This window comes from Phyllosticta capitalensis (assembly GCF_038381095.1).
Source record: "Phyllosticta capitalensis strain CBS 128856 chromosome Unknown BKA78scaffold_1, whole genome shotgun sequence".
NCBI classification, from domain to species: Eukaryota; Fungi; Ascomycota; class Dothideomycetes; order Botryosphaeriales; family Phyllostictaceae; genus Phyllosticta; species Phyllosticta capitalensis.
The window spans coordinates 1,251,014-1,265,139 of record NW_027117439.1 but is presented as its reverse complement, the minus strand read 5'-3'; the positions used below and the strand labels follow the sequence as shown (position 1 = coordinate 1,265,139).

The following is a 14,126-nucleotide window of genomic DNA, read 5'->3' as shown; positions in this document are numbered from 1 at the left end:
TCAAGACACCTGCGCAGAGACCTCACTAACCCCACAATCTCATTCCCATGATTGACAATCTCATCATGTCCTTCCCACGCTCCGCCCGACGAGGGAGCTCCCAAAACTAGGCCGGCCGCTAGCAGCAGTGAACGAGTCAGGATGCAACACATATCCACCACGTCACGATGACCCCAAACTCGACCGCACGACGTACAGGGTGCGATTTCAGTTGTGACTCGGACAGTACCCTGATGAGTATGTGCCTCCAAGAAACATACAGCCTTGTGAACAGTACCATGTCGGTGTGCCGTGAACGCAGGCACTGAAGTGGGACGCCCTGAGAGGTCTGTTCTTTTACCTTGAATATCGGATAACTCTCTCCGGCACTCCTTTGACCGTCGTCCTCCCCTTTTTGAGTACGTAAGTAATCCGATTCGCTCTGTCTTCAGATACTTCAGAGATAGTGAACCCGTTTCGCAAGTCCCGGGGATTCCCGTTGTGAAAATACGCAACCTGATCACCTTTCTCCCAGAGGGTAAAGACATCTCGTTTGAGCGGCATCCGCTTTGCGGCGTTGCTGGAGTCCACATCCAAAGAGGGAGTCATTTCTGGATGGTTTCCACGGGCATCCTGCAACTCATCACCTTGATCTCGAGAAGAGATGGCTGAAGGTGACCCCGACTGCATATTGATGGATGATGATGGCGCATACGAGGCGCCTGGTTGTATCTCTTCGTTGAACTCGGGAGAATTAGCCATCTCACTCTCTGTAGTGTTTTGTTCATATGGTCCTTCGGCTTCAGCCCTCGACTCTCGAATTTGCCGGGTTCGGTCAGCAAACGCTTGGATCTCTTTCTTTGTGAGAACCCTAAGGATAATGACGCAATCTATCCTTTCCTCGAATCGTTCCTTGGCCTCAGTTAGGGCTTCTGGACAAACTAATTGGCGGTCAATTTTCGTCCAGCGGGCATCCGGCGGAACGTCCTTGCTCTTTAATGAATCCTTCATTGGAGCAACACCTTCACGGATGGGATTGGGGTCTTCAGGAAATTTCTCCGTTGGCTTGCGGAGGATTCCCTTGGGCTTTTCGATATCTTCGTCTGGCTCTGATGGGGATACCGTGCGCGCATGAGACGTTCCAACCTCAGTGGCAGGTGAGAGGCGGAGAGTATCGGCCAAACCACTCCCCAAGTTGCTCCTTTGTCTGTTAAGTTCCGACGTGTTTTCAGGCTCCACTACTTGCTGGGAGTGCCGCAGAAGCTCTTCACTGGGGTCTAGCGACGATACCATCTCCTCTTCCTTTTCATCTTTCCCTGGGGCGAATTTTACGCGGGCCGCATCAGGATCTTCATCCTGGTACTATGTTTCGCCCGGAGCAGCATTGAGCCGCGAGCCGGGATTGCACGAGCCCTCAGGCAGACAGGTAAATAACGGGTGTGGCAGGCGAAAAGGTCGTCCATCTCCCAGTATGGCAGCAATAGGCGAGAACTACAGTAATCTACACCCCCTAGCTACCGGTCAGTGTCGGACAGGATAAAGGGTAGGGCATAATAGATTAGGGTAGGGCAACAAAAGAGGTGTCGGGAGAGCAGGTCTAGGGTCTAGGACGTGAGGTAAGAAGTTTATATAAGGTGTAGGGGCAGGCCTAAGCCGCACAGCGCCAGTACTAATAGGGCTAGTACACTTAGGGAGCATATCAGCCCGGAGCGCTAAACCCCTACCAGCGCATCAGGACCGAAAGTTTATTTCTACCTACCACGGCCTTCATTCGTCCTCCATCCGCTTCTTGACTCTCCCTGTGACAAGGATATTTGGGGGTTCTGTTGCGCTCTTTGGGCCTGGGCCATCTTCAATAGAACGATGTGATGCCTGAGCTGATCGTCGGTCAGACCAGCAGCCTTCGGACCTTGCATTTGACGAATCTTTGCAATCTCGGCCGGGGTGACGGATTGCGCGAGTTGCGCCATCCTCTGGCGGAAAATCTGCTGCTGCATCTGGTTTTGATTCGGACCTGCAGGCATCATGGGAGCCTCCGCATCAGGATCTTCAGAGACTGTTGGATTCGGCTCGAAATGAGCTTCTGTGGGCTCTTTGGGGGGGAATGTCCGTCGCCTTGAGTCCCCTTCTGTGGTCGTTGCCCCTCCCCCTTGTGGTGGCGGCATTCCCAATTGAACCCAATCGTGTTCCGTTGAAAAGGGAAGTGACGGTGGCATTGGTCTACCGGGAAAGGGCGGCTCCTCCATAGGCCACATGTGCATTGTGACAGTCCAATCGGGTTGAACGACAGTCTCCCAGACCTGTGGGAGAATTATCTCACCATCCGGCCCCACTAAGTCGTAATGACCGTCGTGGACATGCTGTCCTATGACGTCCACATGTAAAAACGCCTGCTTGATAAGCCCTTCCATGCCTCTCCATGTTTTGCAAAGGTGCCATGGAAAGCTGAATTTTCGGCCTACTGCATCTTTGAACTTGATAGGCAGCCTCTTCTCCTCGGGCTTGGGGGCATCGGCCTCGAGTGAAACCTGTCCAAGATTGCCCAACGGATCATCTGCTTGGTTTTCTGGCCTTTCTTGATAGAGTTCTTGTGCAGACTGTTGAACGTGACCTTCTCGTGGTCTCTCGCCCTGACGGTTTCCCTCTTGATCTACGGTATGCTCGTCGGTGCCCTGCTGATGCGCTTCAACGCGCCGTTCCTGACTCTCTCGAGATGCGCCATCGTTTGCTCTCATTTCAAACCCCTCTTTATTCTCTAGGTCAGCCAATCTTCTTTCAGTAAACTTGTGAGACATACGGTTCGCCTTCATGATTTGGTTTTCTCGAACAATCAGGTACGCATCCTTGATGGCGCTCGGTTCGTCCTTGGCCAGCGCCTCCTGAACATCTTCTTTGGCATAACCCATTGTCTTGCCGAGCTTTCCAACGACGGTCTCGTGGAGCTGCTGAACCTGAGGAGCCGGACGAGTAGGTCCCAGCTTATCGGGGTCGATGGCCTTGTTTGGATCCACACCCGTATCGAAGAACTCCTCAGCGGGCAATTGCAGGTACGGCGCGAGATCTTTCTTGAACCAAGGGTCCCTGGATTTTTCAGCCTCGTCCGAGGGAATTGAGATTGATCCAGTTGCTGTCGGACCTTCCGGCAAAGCCTGTTGCTCCTGTACTTGGACTTGTTCCATTGGATGGTTGAGGTCCATGGAGAGCAGTGGGTTTCCCTCCTCTTTCAAGTCCCCTGAAGTACTGTTCTCTTCCTCGTGCTCGAGGTTCCTGCTCTTAGGCTCGTCGACACTATTGTCATCCGAGACTTCAGATTCATCATGGTACAGGATGCTGGTGTCTTCAAGGTGATCTCGCAAGATGTAAAGAGCGAGCTGATATTGATGTTTTCCCAAGTGACTTTGCAGTTGCAATAGTCGAAGATTTTCCCCACACAAGGGACAATCGACCAGCGAACTGTAATCAGGCTTTTCTTGACATGCCCTCGTGAGCTCAGGTGGCAACTCAGGGTAGAATTCGAGCTCGGGGTGTGTCGAAAGATGCTTGAACAAGTCTTGTCGCGTGTTGAATTTCCTCCCACAGTCTTTTGGACATCTCCATTTCGATCTGTGACTCACTTCATGCTCAAACCAGTCGCGGCACCTTTCAAATCTTTGGAAAGGTGTGATACAAGACTCAAACGTGCAGATATATGGCGCAAGATCCTGGGAGACATGCTTCCTGCTACGGTGAGTATTGAAACGTATCTCTCCCAAGAAGCTTTCACTTACTTCCAGGACCCTTCGTTAACTGAGATTATATTGAAGCAGATCGGGCACTCAAACGGTCTTCCATGGCGGCCCTCTTCGGGCATGAGTGGTGTTTTCCGTAGCCTCCTCGTTTCGCTGCTGTCTTCTTCTTGAAAAGACGGGGCGAAAGACGTTGCACTTACCCCTGATTCCGACGATGTATCCACGCCCAAATCCCAGCCTGCCATGTCTTTCATGTGGCCGGGAATTGATGTCGCAACAATACTAGGCGGGGGGTTCTGACCATTTCCATCTGCTTCTGAGATTTCAAGTCCCGCAGAAAGTTCATTATGTCGTTCCTTTCGATACTTGAGAAACTTTCGGCGTGCTGATAATGCGCTTGCAAGCCTGTCTACGAGTTGTGATTGCGCGTTCTTAAATTTGTCTTGGATACGACCCTTGTCATACGGATCAAAGTGAGAAGTGAAGGCCTGATTCGAGTACGCGGAGTGATCACGAGGAGCTGGATTCCTGATCACCATGGAGATTCTTAAGAGCATTGAAGTTCTCTCCTCGATTCCATCCATGAGCTGACCAAGTTCGGTTTCCTCAGAAGATGACTCAGAATTATTGGAGTCACTGTCCGAGTCCGCGTCGGAATCTGACTTCAGCCTTTGTCCTGAGTCGTCATCGGGATCAGGGTTTGGAAGCTTCTCGAATGGGACTCGTCGACCTTGCAAAATGGCAGAAGCTTCGGGCTGTTAGCGAAAGGAGAGGATGCAGCTCTGACCATACAGAGATGAAAGAAATGGAAATGGGTTTCCCCCTTTTGTCGTTGCAGTTTGTCTTTATAGAATACATGAGCTTGAGATAGGACTTGCCTTCTTCCATACGACTAGATAAGGCACTCAGTATATCCAAAACGTTGCTTTGAATAAGTGGTGCATCTTTCAGTCGGAAGTCGAGAGAGCCACGATCTTTTCTGTGCGCCCCAATATTTCCCACCCAGAGACGAAATCGGTCTGCTGCATTCGACACTTTGGAAGTGCTGATCTCTCCGACGTCTTCTGCAGTGGGCGACAGTGCGTTTCGTTTCAGGCCATCAAACGACTCAAGGCACTTGTGAACTTCTTCAGATATCGGACTTGGTCGATGCGCAGCCTCGCGACCAATTGATGGCATGGTTTTCGCCTCTCAGAGAGTGGGTATATTCGGATGCAAACGAGGACAATGGGGTTTGGCTGTCAGGTCGTTGCGACTCGGAGGGCAGGACGAGGCTCAAATCTCCGTCAGCGAAGTAATCAGCTGATGCGGGCAGAAATGGTTTTTTGCATCAGCCCCTCATTGTGATGCATGAAGATTAAGAAGGAAAAGATCGACATGCTGTAAATAAGTATCATCAGCCTTGCGGTGGCCTTTGACACCACAGCTCTCGACACCGCAGCCTTTTCAACCGCCCTGCGAGCCTCCACGTTCGAACACTCTCAGAGTCTTTTGTCCGCCAGAGACAACTGTCTGGCTGTCAAATCTTTCCGCTTATCAGCTTCCGATGTCCGGTATTGAGGTCGTCGGCCTTGTTTTGGGGGCGGTCCCAATCACCCTGCTTGCCGTAGACGGGTATCTTAAGCTTGCGGAATCAGTCGAGAGATACAGAAAATACAGGGAAAAACTATCACTCCTTTACAACTTGCTCAAAATTGAGCATGCCATATACCACAACAACTGCAAGTCGTTACTTCGCGGTATCGTGTCCGACAGCGATGCGGAGAAGCTTATCGAGGACCCACGCGACAACAGCGACAAATGGAGAGAACAGGAGCTCGAACTGGCCTTCAAAAATCGACTTGGCACCGATTATGAGCCATTCATGGGAACGGTCATTGAGCTGAACAAGGTCATTGGAAAATTCGACAAAAAGCTGAAGGTTGGTCCTAAGGCCTCGCTGGTGGCTTGGACGTAAAAGTTTCTGACTTTCTGACTAGGTCCACAACCAGGACCCCGAAAGATTTCTCAATCGTATCAAACTCAGTCTTTTAAACAAAGTTTACGAGGATCTGCTCAAAGAATTGAAAAATTACAATCGGACCCTGAGTGAATTCACCCAATCCATCCTTCAGCTTGAGCAGCAACCAGCCAAAAAGAGCGCGCCACCTCGACTACCTGATTTCAGCGGTCTACAAAGACAAGCTTCGACCATTCATTCGCTCATACAGTGTTGCTTCGATTGCGAATGCAGCGACTTGCACATGGCCAGTATTCGTTTGGACAGGCCTCGAGAAGATGCGGACAGAAGCTCGTCATGGGTGCACCGATTTGGAGTGCTGTTCTCTTACAAAGCTGAACCGTTGCCTCCCGAATCCACGAGTCCATGGAACATTGAAGCTGCGGAGATTGCTCCAGTCGAACAGAAAGATACCCTACGATCAAACGATACACGACCTGGAGTGTTGGGCGGGAGAGGAAGCATCAAATTTGTGGACCCTGCACCAAGGGCTACACCCCGTGCTTGTCATTCGATACCTTCTGTGCGCATTTTTGACATCTGCAAAACTCTCTACACGTCCAAGAGAACTCACGGCGATGTTTGCGTTGGGTACATGATCAATGAGAGCGAGGGCGACAACAAATATGGTCTTTTTCTTCAAAGATCACCAAAGGCCCAGCACATGCCTTGCTCGTTCGTGTCACTCCAGGAAATCATCGCATCGAGAAGCAAGTTCCCACAATTTGGGTACCCAGCCAAAATGAAGATAGCCGCGGCCATTGCCAATTCCATGATGAAGTTATATGATACACCTTGGCTTGATCCATTCTGGAAGAAGGAGGACATCTTTTTCTTGAAGTGCGGAGAGAAGATCAAGTTCGACAGTCCTTACATTCGGAAGAGAAAGCTGAAGGAAGGATCCCGAGATGATGATTCCTCAACTTGGACTCCTCATCAGCCTCGAGATGAGGCGCTGTACAACCTGGGCATCCTGCTAACAGAAATCTGTTTCGGCACGTCTTTTGACGAGGTTCTGGAAAAAGCCCGCAAATCCGAGGACCAAATGAGTCTTGTGATTCACAAGCGCCGTCGCAATCCCCTCGTCCAAATCGTCACTGATGTATCAGACAAGGTCGGCAAAAAGTACAGCATTGCTGTAGAGCGATGCTTGTTCTGCGATTTCAACCGGCTCCACATCGGTTTTGATTACAAAGACTTCTACAATGTCTTCTACTCGGAAGTAGTGTCTCCTCTCCAGATCTCAGATGAGTTTTTGGAGGGCACAGATGAGTTTTAGTAGCTGTAGTAGATTGATATACACACCGAAGAATTGCATGATTCGACATTGTTCCATAAACTTCTTCACATCTGGTCACTGGTGGTAGTGGTTGTCAGGTAGTCTGTTGTAGAGACTTTGTTTCCATACATACAGCTATTAATCTTTTGGAAATCTACCTCTCAATGACCATGATGCAGATATAATCACAAAGTTTACCCCTTCGTTAGAAAAGGAATGCCACTATGCTCTGTTTTAGTATGAAGTCTCTCATATTTCCCCTCCAATCTTCTTTCCTCATGATGGGCGCATTTTCCTTGACCTTGACCTTAAGCATTTGGAGTTCCATGCGCCGTCTAATGAGCTCAATTCATACTCTTCCCCCCAATTTACGTGCATCAGCTCATTTCCGGAATCCGGACTTCATGCGAGCAATCATTATAAGTAATTCACCTCGGCTTCATTTAATCTCCCCTTGATTATTTAAGATTATTCTCCTAACTTCAACCCTCTATCTACTAGTTCTAATAGTTCCAAATCAGGTTACGGATTGAAAATATAAACCCTCCTCTTTTAAGTATCATCCCTAGCCTCTCCTTAGGCTTTAGGCTACCTCCTAATTTAGCCCAGGTGACCTTTACTATTAGGATGTATATCCAGCTTTATCTTCTTCACACACGCTTCCACTTCAGCTACTGCCTCTACAGCCTATAGGAGGGCTACATCTCCTTTACTTTCCTTTATAGACATAAGTCTCGATGGCTCAGATCTAGACTAATAGCTTATTTAGCTCAAGAAATCCCTATCCAAGCATTCATTGGTGGTCTGGCAGCACTCCTACTCTCTAAGCTTCTTAATGTATTTATTGGCTTAGGAGGAAGTATAGGTAGAAGAGTAAGCTACAGTAAATACTTTTATAGGAAAAGGTCCTATAGGTGCATTGTACTTATCTGGGCTCCTAGCCAGTAGATTCTTGCCTTTGGTCTACTGGCGTGCCTCCTTTTTCGCGAATCCTTTCACGCTCTGTGTTACAGTTTTGGACTGCGCAACAGTAGAGGGTAGCCACCGAGATTAGTCAGCCCTGGCCGCCAATTAGCTACTCGACTCCAAGAATCAACCAATATCACCCTCACCATCTATTTTCAAAAGACTCTGACATAGCTATTTCGTAATCATAGCTCGTATCAGGCTCATTCTTAGGCCCTTCTCTCCCCAAACTTTCCCTCTCAAGTTGTTCTCTAGCTTTCCTGGCTCGCTCCTCTGTGCGCCAATCTCCTCGACCTGCTTCATTTTTTGGCGATGGGATTTCTTACCCCGCCTGTTCAGATTTCTGACCCTGTCTTTTCAGATTTCTGACATATCTTTCGTGGAATTCGTCCTTGCCCCATTCTTCCTCTCTTCTGCGCTCGTCATCACACGATATGTCCCCGGCTGTAAGGTGAGCGTCGCGAATGACGGTTGGAAGGTTCAAGACTGGAACCGAAGTATCAATAGGTAGCGGTCGTCTCGTTTCGAGCTTTGATTCTTCCGAGTCCGAGCCAGCTTCTAGTGGATGTTCCCTATCCCTTTGGTACAGCCGGATATGCTGTCTTTCATCGGCGTCGTCCTCATCCTGACGCGCGACCTCTGTTTCAAATTCTTCTTCCTGCTCCTTCTCAGCTTGTCCTGCAGCAGCTGCTGCCTTTTGCACATTTTCCTCCTCCTCCATTTTCCACGCTAGAAGTTGCGCGCTCCTCCCTTCAATGTCCTCTCCTTTTTCGATCCTCTCGTTTTCCTTGAAAATGGCCTCATTCTTGATTTGCTTGGATCTGCGTTCATGCTCTAGACGATCGGAGGATTCTTCGGAGGAGTCTTGTTCGGAGTCTTCTTTCAGCATGTCCCTGAATGCATTTCGTCGTTCTTCGATACGATTTTGCTCGAGGGGCCGTGGATGACAGTCGACGCACTCATGTTTTTGTGGTACCTGACCCTCGTTGTCATAAAAGCACAGCACATGCTGCCAGGTTTGACAAATCTCGCAAAGAACGCTACTTCCATCATCAAGCCCATAGCCACAAACACACTTGATCTTGTCGGAAACGGGCTCGTTCGTGGTTTCCGGCAGGCTATCTAGCGACGGACTGTCCGAAACGATTGTTTCTGCTTTCTTTGTGGCTGATCTACCTTCTTCGTTATTTTCCCCTTTCCTCGGTTCCGGATAAGGCAGCTTTTTGCCCATCGCCAAATCCTCATATTCTGCGTCGCTGATAATGCGCTTCTGCCAGAGGTAGCGTATCAAATTTGAATCAAAATTTCTGGCCTCTGGAGAACGTTCGAGTCGCTGGCCTGCGCGATGATGGGCTGCGACGTGGTTCATACGGATATCCCAGGAGCGGCTGTCGTCTTCGTCCTCCCATCCCCAGTCACACCCCGGGAACGGGCACGCGACGTGACGCGGCGGCTTATGGTTGAGAAAGTGACTCAATACATGTTTCTTCCACTCTCGCTCGTTTGATTGGGTGACCACATACGGGCAGCCCATAAATTCAAACGCGCATTGAAAGTAGACGGGAGTGATCGATCCCGACGCTTGTGTACGTTCTCCTCGGTACGGTGTGTCTTCCAGACTATCAGGCTCACCGATCAGGTGTTCTCCAAGATCAGGTAGGCTCCTTGCGGTGGCATCATTGACAAGTTCATCCTCTTCCTCTTCCTCTTCGTTTTCTGAAGCCTCGGCATCGGATTCATTTCCTGTGACTGACATATCCTCTTCAGGAGTTTCGGAATCTTCATCAAAGTCCTCGTCGTTCTCGGAATGCTTGATCTGAAGTGGAAGCGCAAAAAGAGCGAGCTGTTGCTGGTGCTCTCCAAGATGGGACTGCAACTGAGACAGGCGAAGCTCTTTCTTACACAAAGGGCATTCAACACAAGATATAGCTTCTGGCCTCACTTGAAAAGCTCTTGAGAAGGCTGAGGATGTCCCAGGATGTTCCTTGAGATGCTCTGATAGCTCTTCCTGCGTTCCAAAGACTTTGCCGCAGTTCTGAGGACATTTCCAGCTAGATCTATGGCTCAATTCATGTTCAAACCAGTCACGGCGCTTCTCAAATCGTCGAAATGGAATGCTACAGGAATCAAATGTGCACACATAAGGTGTGAGATCCCTAGACACATGTTTCCTGTTTCCATCAGTATGTACTTCGTTAAAGACATAGTTTCTCTACTTACTTCCAAGCATTTTCGGTCTTTGCTGAAATTATGCCGAAACAAAGGGGACACTGGAAAGGGGCACCGACGCGACCCTCCTTTGGTATCCGTGGAAGTTTCAATTCATTGTTAAGCTCGCCCTGGAACGAGGAAGCGAAAGAAGTTTCTGTTGCTCCTGCGTCCGAATAGGCGTCATCATCCAGTTGTGTCCTATTCTTGACAACTGTATTCAGCGATGTCGCCACAATGCTTGGTGGTGGTCGACTCGAGCTATCAAGGCTTTCAAAGTTTTCGATTCCAGCTGACAGGTTGATTTGTCGATCTTCTCGGTATTTTAAGTAGTTGCGGCGCGAGGATGTTGCTTTTGCCAGTCGTTCAACAAGAATTGGAGATGCTTTGGGGAACTTGTCTTGAATGTGTCGCAAGTCGAACACTTCAAAGTGAGACGTTGGGACTTGGTTGAAATGTGCAAAGTGGTCATGAGCAGCCGGTTTTCTGATCACCATAGAGATCCTGAGGAGGTCAGTAATGCTCTGTTTAACACCTTTCATCAATTGTCCAAGCTCAGTCTCCTCGTGTGGCGGCTCATTGCCACCAGGATAGGTTGTCTCGTCAAACTCGAGACTGGTGTCAGAATCGGAGTCAGATTCCAGCGCAAGTTTCTCGAATGGAGTTCGATGTCCTTGTAGTATTGCAGAGGCTTGGATTTGTCAGTCAACGAAAATCAGCTTGGTATGTGAACTTGCCCTTTTCTGTTTTGTTCAACAGAGAATTGAGGAGATCCAAAACACCACTCTGAATGTGCGATGCATCTCTCAAGCGGTAGTCGAGTGAGCCGCGGTCTTTGCGATGCGCTCCAATGTTTCCTGCCCAGATTCGGAATCGGTCTGTGGCATCAGAAACCTCAGATGCGCTTATGCTCCCAACGTCATCTACTGCCGGACATAGCGCATTTTGACTGAAAACACGAAAGGACTCCAAGCATTTTCGGACCTTCTCAGCTATCGGAAAGAGTCGAGGTTTTTCTTTGTTCTCTAGCGAATTCATCACTGGACGAATTTTGGATGTGACGATGCTGAGGGTCTGTTGGGAGGTAGATGAGAACTCGACTCGGTCGGCAGGGCCACAGAATCTGAAGTTGTTGTCCAGCTGACCCCACCTAAGCTGATATGGTTGCAAGGCTGATAGTGATGTGCACCAATTGTAGCTGTTCAAGTGGGTCTCTTGCAGAGGCCCCCAAATCTTAGTTGACCCAGCCTTAGCCTTGCACGAGTCTTTTGACGAGGAGCTCTCTTCAACATAGCGAGAAGGCCTTGAAAACGCGTCTTAGTAGCTACAAAACTCGTCAGCTTGTTCATCATGTCTGGAATCGAGATCGCAGGGCTCGTTCTAGGGGCTTTACCGCTCATCATCGAAGCCATGAAACAATACGCGGATGGCGCGACAACCGTCAAAAGATTCATCTTTTACGAGGAACCATTAAGAGACCTCTCCCTCGAGCTGCGAACTCAATACGTCATATGTCAAAATACATGCGAGGAGTTGCTTGGGGGAATCGCTCACCCAGGTGACATAGCTGGACTCTTACAAGATATGGATGGCAGATTGTGGGAGAGACATGATCTCAAACCTGCCGTTAAGAAGAGGCTCGGCCGCTCTCACCAGGAATTCGTGGCAACAATGATTCGAATGGGCGAGGTGGTCAAAGAGATCGCCAACAAATTGAAGCTCGACTCCACATATCATGTAAGTTCCCGATGGCAAGCAGCCAGCCTGTACCAACGTTCTGACCATCCCTATAGGTGCAGGTAGACGTTTCCCAGAAATTCCGGAGAGAATATCAGCGCCTCAAATTCACATTGCAGAAATCCGAGTATGACGAGTTGATGAAAACTGTGTACCGACACAACACAACTCTCAGTCAGTTAGTCGATCAAAGCCTCCGGCATGAGCAGGCACAGGAAAGATATGGCGTGTACTCGAAGCTGCCAGACTTTCGGAAAATCCAGAAATATGCCTCCGCCATCCACTCGCTTATACAGAAATGCTTCAACTGCACATGTAACAACGTCCATACCGCAAGTATTCGCTTGGATAAGCCACATGAGGATTTGAACAAAGTGCGTGGAATCGTTCGATTTGGCTTGCTCTTCTCATGCACAAACGAGAAGTCGAGGATGCCGTGGGGCATGGAGGCTGCTGAGATTGAGCCACTCGAAGATGGTGGGCACTCTAAGCCAGATCAAACACATCCTTGCACGGTAAAGGGGAAAGGGCGAATCCAGTTCGTCACTCCTGAGCCAAAGCCGGCGGTGCTTCGAGGACCACACAACGCCCCTGGATTACAACCGATTGTCAACATTTGCGAAGCTCTTTGCAAGTTCAAACAACCGCGACAAGGTCCATGCGTGGGCTACTTACTCGACGACTTCAATCGAAAACACGGACTCTTCCATCCAAGCACCGTTGCGAAACTGCGGAATCCCACCTCGCTTGTGTCACTGCAAGAGGTCCTCGCGCCAAATCGTGCCCTTCCGGGCTTTGACATAGATGTTAAGGTCGACCTGGCTATTGCCGTCGCGAATTCGATGTTGGGACTGCACGACACCCCTTGGATTGACTCCTACTGGGGAAAAGATGACATCCTGTTCTTAAAGTCCGGAGACACGGCCGAGTTCGCCAACCCCTACATCTGGAAGCAAGAATCAGCAAAATCCTCCAATGGCGGTGTGAACTTGTCTGCAACAGCATACCAACCCCGAAACAAGGCACTTTTCAGCCTCGGCGTCTTACTGACGGAGATATATCTCGGAGAGTCCTTCGAAGAAGTGCTGAACCGGAACCTAGGCGGCGGAGACCCTATAGAAGCTCTCGAGAGAGTGATTGACTTGGTATCCGACAAGGTGGGCGAGGAATGCGGCAATGCAGTCCGACGCTGCATTTTTTGCTCCTTTGACTGTCGTCGTATTGGCTTCGAGAGGGAGGACTTCTGCAAAATGTTCTACGTCAATGTTGTGTCGTGTCTCGAGACGCCGCGGAAGAGCATTTCCAGCCTGAGGTCATTCTAGGGATATCCAATGAAGCATAGCGAATGCAAACCGCAGAAAAGTCCATTAAGATTGCGCCAACCCATGTGCTTTGACGGTCCACGTTTGTCTTGTTGAAATGCATTCTTCGTCCGCATTCTTCAAACAACGACAATATCAGTGTAGCGCCGTAGCGCCGTTCGTCACTTCCACTGCATCTGATCAACGATCCCTGGTTCAGGAAACTCACTTACACATTCAGCTCATAGAAATACAGCCACAGCCTGCACCAGTCATCCGTCGATGCTCGCCCTGACCTTCAAGTCCCACATACAAAGCTCTCAGGCAATCACAGCCGCGCCGCGGCACATCAACCCAGAAAGGACCCAGAAAAGGTCGCCACAAGACCGACTCCCGTTGCCATCATCGTAGTCTGCCCACACGTGAACAGAGAGAACAATAAAGATGAGTACCATTGTCGATGGATTGAGTTGTCAGAATAGAAGAGGCTGAAAAAAAGAAGTAACCACTCACTCCCAAGCAAGCTCACAAAAACGCCGGTTTGGTCTCTTTGAATCAAAAGAAGACGAAAAAGGAAGAAACAAGTGAGAATGCAACTGGGAGAGCTTGCAATCAATCGGACCAATCGCCGACCCCACCCGCCATGTGTCTCTTGTTGCGCCTTGTTGTTGTAATAGTATAGCAGTACCCATTGTGGTTTCAGTCCAATCCGTCCGTCCGCCCGACCGCGCTCTTTCACTTCCCTCCCCTGATTGCCCAGCATTACGCCGAGGGAGCGCATGCTGTAGAGTTTGTTTTTTTGTAGCATTGCCTGTCATTGGTGGTTTTGGTTTGGTATGGGCCTTGTGCAGGCGAGGAAGTCTTCGGTAGGACGGGACGTGAAATCCGTGCATTCTCATAAAACTCCATCGGATCGTAAGGAAATCTAA

At 49.5% G+C, this 14,126-nt stretch overlaps 5 protein-coding genes across 5 annotated transcripts; 2 read left to right on the top strand and 3 right to left on the bottom strand.

The window, feature by feature from the left end:
* Nucleotides 1–336: 336 nt before the first annotated feature.
* BKA78DRAFT_291126 (uncharacterized protein) lies at nt 337–1,272 on the bottom strand (the record flags this gene model as incomplete). The annotated part of the gene is made up of 1 exon (XM_066885845.1): nt 337–1,272. The coding sequence occupies one exon, from the start codon at nt 1,270–1,272 to the stop codon at nt 337–339; it is 936 nt and encodes a 311-aa protein (XP_066749108.1).
* Nucleotides 1,273–1,571: 299 nt separating this feature from the next.
* BKA78DRAFT_301950 (uncharacterized protein) lies at nt 1,572–4,987 on the bottom strand. The gene is made up of 4 exons (XM_066887399.1): nt 4,586–4,987; nt 3,747–4,455; nt 2,777–3,696; nt 1,572–2,725 (listed from the first exon to the last, which is right to left on the bottom strand). The coding sequence occupies exons 1-4, from the start codon at nt 4,884–4,886 to the stop codon at nt 1,731–1,733; spliced, it is 2,925 nt and encodes a 974-aa protein (XP_066749107.1). The 5' UTR covers nt 4,887–4,987; the 3' UTR covers nt 1,572–1,730.
* Nucleotides 4,988–5,253: 266 nt separating this feature from the next.
* On the top strand, nt 5,254–6,985 carry BKA78DRAFT_348522 (uncharacterized protein; the record flags this gene model as incomplete). Its single annotated transcript, XM_066890651.1, has 2 exons — nt 5,254–5,628; nt 5,687–6,985. The coding sequence occupies 2 exons, from the start codon at nt 5,254–5,256 to the stop codon at nt 6,983–6,985; spliced, it is 1,674 nt and encodes a 557-aa protein (XP_066749106.1).
* Nucleotides 6,986–7,832: 847 nt separating this feature from the next.
* On the bottom strand, nt 7,833–11,260 carry BKA78DRAFT_8318 (uncharacterized protein). Its single transcript, XM_066893823.1, has 4 exons — nt 10,897–11,260; nt 10,172–10,850; nt 8,098–10,122; nt 7,833–8,045 (listed from the first exon to the last, which is right to left on the bottom strand). The coding sequence occupies exons 1-3, from the start codon at nt 11,195–11,197 to the stop codon at nt 8,274–8,276; spliced, it is 2,829 nt and encodes a 942-aa protein (XP_066749105.1). The 5' UTR covers nt 11,198–11,260; the 3' UTR covers nt 7,833–8,045; nt 8,098–8,273.
* Nucleotides 11,261–11,509: 249 nt separating this feature from the next.
* On the top strand, nt 11,510–13,218 carry BKA78DRAFT_291122 (uncharacterized protein; the record flags this gene model as incomplete). Its single annotated transcript, XM_066885844.1, has 2 exons — nt 11,510–11,896; nt 11,953–13,218. The coding sequence occupies 2 exons, from the start codon at nt 11,510–11,512 to the stop codon at nt 13,216–13,218; spliced, it is 1,653 nt and encodes a 550-aa protein (XP_066749104.1).
* Between the last annotated feature and the right edge of the window lie 908 nt (nt 13,219–14,126).

Bases quoted from the DNA above. Each gene is read 5' to 3' on its own strand.
- BKA78DRAFT_301950 (XM_066887399.1), bottom strand. From the start codon at position 4,886: ATGCCATCAATTGGTCGCGAGGCTGCGCATCGACCAAGTCCGATATCT. The intron at 4,456-4,585 runs GCAAGTCCTATC...AACAGCCCGAAG, and splicing joins ATCTAGTCGTATGGAAGAAG to CTTCTGCCATTTTGCAAGGT. The intron at 3,697-3,746 runs GTAAGTGAAAGC...TCACCGTAGCAG, and splicing joins GTTAACGAAGGGTCCTGGAA to GAAGCATGTCTCCCAGGATC.
- BKA78DRAFT_8318 (XM_066893823.1), bottom strand. From the start codon at position 11,197: ATGAATTCGCTAGAGAACAAAGAAAAACCTCGACTCTTTCCGATAGCT. The intron at 10,851-10,896 runs GCAAGTTCACAT...GACAAATCCAAG, and splicing joins GTTGAACAAAACAGAAAAGG to CCTCTGCAATACTACAAGGA. The intron at 10,123-10,171 runs GTAAGTAGAGAA...TGATGGAAACAG, and splicing joins AAGACCGAAAATGCTTGGAA to GAAACATGTGTCTAGGGATC.